Source organism: Leuciscus leuciscus (assembly GCF_965113295.1).
Source record: "Leuciscus leuciscus genome assembly, chromosome: 2".
Taxonomy (NCBI): Eukaryota; Metazoa; Chordata; class Actinopteri; order Cypriniformes; family Leuciscidae; genus Leuciscus; species Leuciscus leuciscus.
The window spans coordinates 1,572,840-1,582,086 of record NC_138726.1 but is presented as its reverse complement, the minus strand read 5'-3'; the positions used below and the strand labels follow the sequence as shown (position 1 = coordinate 1,582,086).

The 9,247-nt window shown below is 37.7% G+C and overlaps 1 protein-coding gene across 1 annotated transcript; it reads right to left on the bottom strand.

The window, feature by feature from the left end:
* Window positions 1-293: 293 nt before the first annotated feature.
* On the bottom strand, window positions 294-5,813 carry LOC309492891 (uncharacterized protein; the record flags this gene model as incomplete). Its single annotated transcript, XM_082161931.1, has 12 exons — window positions 5,112-5,813; window positions 4,376-4,456; window positions 3,762-4,148; window positions 3,525-3,626; window positions 3,076-3,308; window positions 2,774-2,952; window positions 2,554-2,647; window positions 2,106-2,450; window positions 1,760-1,877; window positions 1,583-1,675; window positions 1,026-1,262; window positions 294-499 (listed from the first exon to the last, which is right to left on the bottom strand). The coding sequence occupies exons 1-12, from the start codon at window positions 5,347-5,349 to the stop codon at window positions 294-296; spliced, it is 2,313 nt and encodes a 770-aa protein (XP_082018057.1). The 5' UTR covers window positions 5,350-5,813.
* Window positions 5,814-9,247: the final 3,434 nt, after the last annotated feature.

Genomic DNA, 9,247 nt, shown 5'->3' with positions numbered 1-9,247 from the left:
ATAAGGTTCGTTAGTTAACATTAGTTAATGCACTGTGAACTAACATGAACTAACAATGAACAGCTGTATTTTTATTAACTAACGTTAACAAAGATGAACAAATACAGTAACAAATGGATTGCTCATGGTTAGTTCATGTTAGTTAATACATTAACTAATGTTAACTAATTAACCTTATTGTAAAGTGTTACCATTATATTTATATGGTGATAAAAAGCAGATGTTATTACATGCTTTATATTCATAGTAAGGGTCATTGTCCAGAAGTATGAAAGGTGCTACACTCTTGTTGATTACAGTCCATCATCAGATATTTCGTAGTCACTGTCGTACTCATCAGCTGAAGCACTGTACAAGAAGTTGATGTCCTCTGCTCCAGACAAAACTTGCAGGTAAAAGTCTCTTGCTTGCGCCTTCATTTCTTTGATTTGATGCCGCTTTCTGAGGATGATGCTCTGCAGACCTTTCAAACCCTCTTCACTTAGGCTCCATTGCGAATCTTAAAAGAGGAAAACAAGAATATAAGACCAGCCTTAGAAACTTTATAAACAGTCATCATTGTTGTGTATATTTATTAGGGCTGCCCCCTAATAGTAATCTTTGGTCGGGGCAACCCTATGTTTATGTAATTTATTACAAACACATACTTTTCATTGTCTCACTGGAAAACAAGCAGGACAGCTCTCTGAGGGTATCGGGACGAGTTGAAAGAGATTTCCAATGGTGGTCCATCTCTGCAACAAGAATCTTCTGCTCCTCCTCAAGTCTCCTTACTGACATGATGATGTCAAACGCCCTTCTCTTTGTCCTTAGATCGACAGATTCTGGGATGCATTTATGATAAATAAATAAATAATTTGTATTAAACATCAACCTTAAAAGAAACTCTGAAATTGTATGGGGTTACAGAATGAGATTTAAAGCATTGCGGGTTATGTGTCATTATGTATCAGATTTGTCAGAAGCAGTCAACAGACTAGTGTACATACCACTGTGTGGAAGCTGCCATGGCCAGGCGGTCTCACCAGACAGAATGGTTTCCAGGCAAAGAGTTTCTGTGATTGGAACCATTCTGTTGTATTTCTCCACAACAGATGTCAGATGTCCCTTCTCCTCCCTGATCTTGCGGCGGATTCTGGCACGACCTTTGTTGCCATCGGCATCTTTATAGAGACGCTGGGAACGTCTCTTGATACTGGCTACCAGCACCTCAATTCTGCTGGCCAAGGCATCAGCATCATTTGTAGTTGTTGTTGTTGATGCTGAGAATAAATAGGTGTGGTTTGCACTTTACAATACCAGTAACAATTACAATTATTTGTGACTAAATGTATTACAAGTAATAATTTCCTCACCTTCAGCCCAATCCTTTACATCATTCACCCAGTCTTCCAATTGGCTCGCTGTCACTGTCAGTTGGGCTTTCATGGACTCTAGGTTTTGTAACTGGCTTTGCAGAGATTTAGTGGTCTACAATAACAAACAATAGTAAGAAACAAGAACCAAATGTTCAATGCACAGTTTCATACACTGCTAACATGCAGTACTGAACATCTAAAATTAATTCTACTGATGTCATTACCTTTTGATATCGACGGGTCAGTGAGATTGTCGAAATTGTCGAACTTTTGCTGATTCCAGCGCATGGCCATGAGAGTCAGCATGTCTGTGCGTCCTGCAAACACAGAAAATATGATGTTACCATATCCCCCTACTTATTATGTAAGGATGTAACTAGTGCAGTATGTGGTCATCTTACCTGCTTTTGACATATGCTTAGTGGTTACTGCAATCCTAGATAGGAAGGCATTGCACTGTTCCACCTCCTCCCCTAGAGTTAAACCAGCACCGTCCTGATAAGCCCCACTCCATTTCACCTGGTTAAGAATAAAATGAAAATGTCCATGAACAAGACACCTAACCCCAGCTGCTCCCGACAAGCTGGATGGCGCCTTGCATGGCTGACACCGCCGTCAGTGTATGAATGAGTGTATGAATGGGTGAATGTGAGGCAATATGTAAAGCACTTTGGTGGCCATGGGTCTGTTAAAACGCTATATAAATGCAGTCCGTTTACCATTTATCACATAGCAACATTTCCTTACCTCGCATTTAAAATCATGGGCTTTGGCATGAAATACCGAAAGAAATGGCTTCATGTTAAGAAGATGCTGGAGCTCTGGACAGCTTTTTGCAACTCTTTGGAGGTAAGGCCAATATTTGCAGGTCACATCCATACAAAAAAAAGTGATTTGCCTACTGGCCAGCTTTTCTTGCAGGTACAGGGGATAGGCAAAAATTTCCCCCCTATACATATTTAAGGCAGAGAGCAGGACTCCGTGCCGACACACCACAAGCTCCAATCCCTCCTCGTCAACCTTGCTGGCAGATCTTTGGGAGGTCTCTCTGGCTGCTGACCACTCCCCTCCACAAACACCTCTTCCACTGACCTACAATATGGAAAATGGTTGATGAAAATAAGACTCTCCTAAACAAACTCTTCAGAAAGAGGTTATTATAGTGCTGTAGTCTAATTATCATCTAGAATTTTACATGTTTGGTTGTGTTGTGAATGTGGTCCACAAATCTTTTCACGTCTTCGTCCTTGGCTATGAAGACGCCTTCAAAGATGGCCTGTTCCTCAGATCTAAAAAACAACAAAAAACAACAATTGATGATTGACAACAATTTATGATAACTTAGAATCTGAGATTACTTGGTTCACAGCTATGTTTTCTTATTAATACAAACACTGTGATACAGTTTGGTGTACCTAGCAGCATTCTTGAAACGGTAATGCTTGCGGTTTCCATCAACTGAAACTGCAAGCATATCTGGGGTGCATGCAGGACAGTTGAAGGGCTCTTCCTTGCATATGTTGTCCACCTCAAATCGCACAGCCTCCCACTCAAAAAAACTTTTCTGAAAACTGTCTGCTGAGATCTTGCCAGTCTATTAAAAGTAAGGAAACCAACAGCTATTAATGTAAAACAAATACATAAGCATCAAACAGCTTATCAACCCACAACTCAAAGATATCAACAACACTGCAGGATAGATAAATTCAATACTCACACGACCAAAGCGGACAGTTGGCTGATTCAGCATTCTTAGAAATGCTTGGCAGGACAGTCCTGGTGCCGCCATCTTCATTTCTTCAAATGAAAAAAAGACATCTGTGGCATAAACTGTGGCAAATTGAAGGGTTGCAGGCCAGTAGTCACTTCGGTTTAGGTCAGCGACTCCAGCAGTCCAAGTGGCTTGGCATGCCTCACAAACTAACTCTGGCATGCTTAGATCATGTCGTCCTGGAAATATAAAAAACACATCAACTGTAATGTAAACCATAGCTGATTAATCAGGGTTTGGGTTCTTTGTACAATTTATACATTACTTTGTATACTTCATATATATATTTTTAAGTTTTATATCTATGTCAAACGTGTAGGGAGTCGCGTATGGATAGATATTTATTTTTAAGATGCTTCTCAAACAGGACAAAATAAAGTTCTTCACATTCTTACCATTCATTGTGACCACAGCAACAATCTTTCCTGGACTAACCCTCAGTGACTCTGGTGAACAACCACAGATTTTGTCAGGCATCTCCACAGGTACAAGCCGGACTGAAAACACAGAGTATCCACATACATTCAAGATAAAGCAATAAGAGACAAAAAGGCATAATTTAAATAGTAAAGCTTATGAGCTTAACTATTCTAAGAATGATATATATGTTGTACACACAAACCAGAACTTACCACAGTGGGAAAGAGCCTTATCCACCACGAAAGTTGTTGGAGGCAATGGCTGGAAGAATCCAGCAGTCATGGCATCTCTGTTGTGGAGGACATGTCTGGTGTGCATGCTGACGTCACAATCAGCACAGAGGAAGGGACGTGGTCGACAGTCACAACACCGGACAGCAGCAGGATTTCTCCCACACTGTTGGCAGATGCGTGTTGCCACATTTTCTTGTGCCACAGCAGTGTTCACCAGACGGGGTCTCTCTGCCCTCCACCTCTCTGAAAAGAGACTTTGCCGTGTGCTCCAGTTCGAGGAAGCCAGAAGTTTTGGGGTTTCAAGAGGTGATGCCTCATCACCTGAGGATTCGCTTAGTGAGTGCTGGAGATCTTGTAGAAAACACTCTGTAAATGGTAAGGAATATTAAAAAACAATAATTTCCTTCTATGTACATATATTTTTACAATATTAAAGTGTACTTCATTATTTGTCTGCGAAAGGATCAGTATTCTAGCAAATTTTAAAATAGAAACATTTATTTACATTTTAACCCACTGTCATATATATATATATATATACACACACACACACACAGATACAAGGGCTAATGGAAACACAATGAAGTACACACCAACAGTCTCTGGAGTAAAGGCCACTTCACAGTTAGTGTCAGGAGCAATGAAGGGAGGATCAGTCTTCCGAATGTGATCAGCTGTAGAGGATAAAAACAACACAAATCAGCATTTATAACATTCAAATTTCCAACTTGTCCCAAGGCCTGGTTACCAGCCTAAATTGGTGCAAGGTCACTGTTTAACATATAGCTAGAGAGAAATACTAGTACACTTTTTATTTCCCAAACCCTAACAGAGACAGTCCAATTACTATCGGTTATCTGCATACAAGGTGTCACTAGATGATGACAACAAATAGGAATGCTTATATAGAAGGAAGCTGGCTGGCCATTGACAACACACTCTGAAGAACAAACTGTTTCAAACACAGCCTTGCCAAGACCAACAACTTGCAAGAGATTTAGTGCAAGCTAGCTCATTTGACATCATAACCATATTGACAAGATTTTCTGACAATGAAAAATAACCACAATAAAACTAATTTTTATGCGCTAACTTGCTAGTTTATACTGCTTTACACAACTATGTAATATTAGCCTTAATCTGTCTCTTTCACTTAATCCAAGTCTAAAAATCTACTTTTTATGTAAAAAAATCAAATGATTGGTTCTGGTTTGATTGTTTTCCTGACATATCAAGCTATACATATATTCCTTGATTTTATACACTCATACAGTAAGTGCCTAAACAATGTAAATCTTCAAAATATCTTGAATGAAAAACAATACTGACCCTTATTTGACTGATTCCTGCTTGATCTTGGCCTCGCATAGACAATATTTCCAGTAATGTCTCTTTTTCTCCATTCCACCCTCGGCTCAGGCGTCTTCACTGGTGCTGCTGCCTCCTCTTCTTGCAGCTCACCAAGAAGGTCATCAAGACTTTGGAGCTCATCCTTCAGTTCTTGGTCATCAACCAGGTTATCCAAGATCATGAGGTGTTCTTGGATTTCTGAATCACTCTTGGACATTGTGATGGACAGAAACACAAACAGACAGAAAGACTCACAACGAAGAGATGGACAGATAAAACAAATATAGATGTAAACAGAGAGAGAGAGAGAGAGAGAGAGAGAGAGAGAGAGAGAGAGAGAGAGAGAGAGAGAGAGAGAGAGATAGCTACAGAGAGACTGATGAGTACAGGTTAACAAGACGGACGTGGCTCTTAAAAGTGCCTTTGTTTGTGTGTGTGTGTGTGTGTGTGTGTGTGTGTGTGTGTGTGTGTGTGTGTGTGTGTGTGTGTGTGTGTGTGTGTGTGTATGTATATGTGGTGTGGGGTTAGAATAAAATGAAATTGAAGCTGCCAAATTTGAAGGACCTAAAGGAAAAAACAACAACAGATTTGAACATTTTACACCAGTATTCTCTTCATCTGTGTTGCCAGAATGGGCTAGAGTGTATTGATTTTATACAGTTCAATAAACAAGAAGTTAATATTGTTAACCCTCTGGGGTCCTTCGGGTCCAAATGGACCCGAAGTGTTTAAATATATATTTTTTAAAAATCATAGCTTCATCGGAATGGTCCGATATTTGGTGACTTTGTTGGTACTTGGTATATGAACACCCCAAAAAATTGGGGACAGGATTTGAATAGTCTAAGTGGTTGTAAAAAAAATAGTCACACTCAGGACCTTCGGGTCCAAATGGACCCGCCATAGGAAATGAATGGGAAATTGGCAAAAATGTGAAAATGCAGAGTTTTTTTGTGCGTACAATCTACAAATCAGCCACGATCCAGAAAAAAAGCACACAACAGTAAAGGGGTGAATCTATAAAACATCAAGAGTGCAAAACAGACACATCCACAAACACACACACACACACAAACACACTTTTATACACATACACACTAATAAATTCAGATTACAAAAATCTGTTTTGAATTTTAAAAAATCACAGCTTCATCGGACTGTTACGAAACTAGGTGACTTTTATGGTATTAGGTATGTGAACACACAAAAATATTGAGGTCATGATCCAAGCATGCTAAGTGGTCGTCACACTTCTGCTCTTTGGTCAAAATGACCCCCATAGGAAATGAATGGGAAATTGTCAAAAATATGAAAACACAGAGTTTTTTTTGTGCATACAATCTACAAATCAGCCAGGATGCAGAAAAAAAGGACTCAACAGTGAAGGGGTGAATCTCTAAAACATCAAGAGTGCAAAACAGACACACACACACACACACACACTTATACACACTAGAACACACACACACACAAATGAAAGCTAATTTTAGGAAATGTGTGAAATAATAGAATAGCCTATGTAAATAGTATGAAAATAATTTAAATATATAGTTATGATATTTAAAACACTTTTTACATTTTTCTATTTTCCATTGTTTGATAATAATTATACTTTTACTGTTATTTTAGTTTTTTGATCATTATTTGATGTTACCAGTTACTCTTCATTGAATTTGTTCATTGAATTTTCAGTTACTGTTCATTGAATACTGTTCATTGAATTCAAAATGTTTATTGTGAAAGATTAATAAAAATATTTGCATTTTCAAAAAGAATTGCATTTTTATTAAGTTAGAATTAAGTTAAAATTAAACATTGGGTAATAAAATGCTTTCCATTTGTTCTCTTTCTAATGCAGTGTTCAGGTTTGACTGTATTATAAAGTAAAATTGGAACTTCAAATTACCATTTAAACCAACCAAACAAACAAAAAAAAACACAAAAATAGTCTTTGAGAATCTGTTATTATATTTTAAAATCAACAACCTCAAAAAAAATGGGCAAATATGTGCAAAAATCACTAGAATTCGCAAGCCTTTCTACAGAGAGCTGTAAATCCATCTAGTGGTAAAAATGTGCTATTGCGTGATAAAAATGCTCAGTGTGTCCCCCTGGTGGCACCCATCTCATTTCAAAAATTGCTTTCATGAGGCCTAGGCTTGACTCTAAAATGAAATACAGCTTTAATAAAAAAAAAAAATAAAAAAAATTATATATAAAAAAATTCTATTATATTCAATGGGAAAAAATGGGTCATAATTATTGCATAAATATTAATTATAAATCATAAAATTATCTCAAAACACCAAAAAAGAAAAGAAAAAATATTATTAAAAAAAAGTAAAAAAAATTATTTTTGATTTTTTTTTTATATATATGAATCCCGCCCTCCGGGTCCATTTGGACCCGAAAGTCCCAAGTGTGACTGTTAAACGAAGGACCCCAGAGGGTTAATTACATTTTAGACCAAAAAAATTAATAATGTAAGTTTTGCTCTATTTCGCCAAAAAAAGCCAAAGCCACAGCAGAACTTTTAAATATATATACCCATATATATATATATGAATCAGTCAATAAGTTATACTTATTACATTAATTATACACATTAATTGTTTTATTTCATATTGAAAACTTGTGATGAGCCACAAGGTTGTAGTTATGAATTAATCTGTATTAATTTGTTTATTATAGATTTATTTGGGTGTTTATTATATAATTTTGTGTGGATTTTAAACAATTACTGGGCTGCAAAACAAACCAATCTGGCAACACCGTTCTTCATCTGAACATTTATAATGTTGGATAATAATTGTGGGCCAATGTAATACTGGAAATCTTACATTCCCCTATAATTGCACCTTGCATGATTATATGCGACAAAAATTAACTTTCAGTATTTGATTAGCTAACTTTGCTAGCCTGCACATTTGGTGTAGCAAGCTATATGTTTTACTTTTAATAATGTCTTCATTATCAGTTATCTTCAATATCATTTACCGTCATAAGAAAAAATTGCCACCTTACACGTCTAAAGGTTCTAAACACAACTTATTGTCCTGATTCAAAAGTTTTTGATGTGTACATTTAAGAATAGTATCCATCTCTATTAATTAACTCTTCTACTTACCGAGTGGAAAATCGCAATGGACCTTGGGATCGCCCCATACAGTGACGTCAGCGTTATTAATTAAGAGGATTTAATAAATATAAATAAATAAATAAACAAAACTTTGATTAATTGAACACAATCGTAGCATATTATATTTATTAACATCAACAAACAACCTCCGATAAAAATACGTTATCCAGCATGCTCTAGTTAAAGCAGACAGTGTCACTTAACGTTACCTATGGCAAGAAAACGCTTAAATGCTTACTTGAACGCGCCATGGAGTGTTGTTAAACTCACCTCTGAATGCCGTTTTACCTGCAGTTGAGCGTTGTTTTGGTTAAACTCACCTCTGAATGCCGTTATACCTGCGTTGTTAAACTCACCGCTGAATGCTGTTGCTCACCATATGCGTTGTTAAACTCACCGCTGAATGCTGTTGCTCACCATATGCGTTGTTAAACTCACCGCTGAATGCTGTTGCTCACCAATATGCGTTGTTAAACTCACCGCTGAATGCTGTTGCTCACCAATATGCGTTGTTAAACTCACCGCTGAATGCTGTTGCTCACCATATGCGTTGTTAAACTCACCGCTGAATGCTGTTGCTCACCATATGCGTTGTTAAACTCACCGCTGAATGCTGTTGCTCACCATATGCGTTGTTAAACTCACCGCTGAATGCTGTTGCTCACCATATGCGTTGTTAAACTCACCGCTGAATGCTGTTGCTCACCATATGCGTTGTTAAACTCACCGCTGAATGCTGTTGCTCACCATATGCGTTGTTAAACTCACCGCTGAATGCTGTTGCTCACCATATGCGTTGTTAAACTCATCGCTGAATGCTGTTGCTCACCATATGCGTTGTTAAACTCACCGCTGAATGCTGTTGCTCACCACAATGAGCGTTGTTAAACTCACCGCTGAATGCTGTTGCTCACCATATGCGTTGTTAAACTCACCGCTGAATGCTGTTGCTCACCACAATGAGCGTTGTTAAACT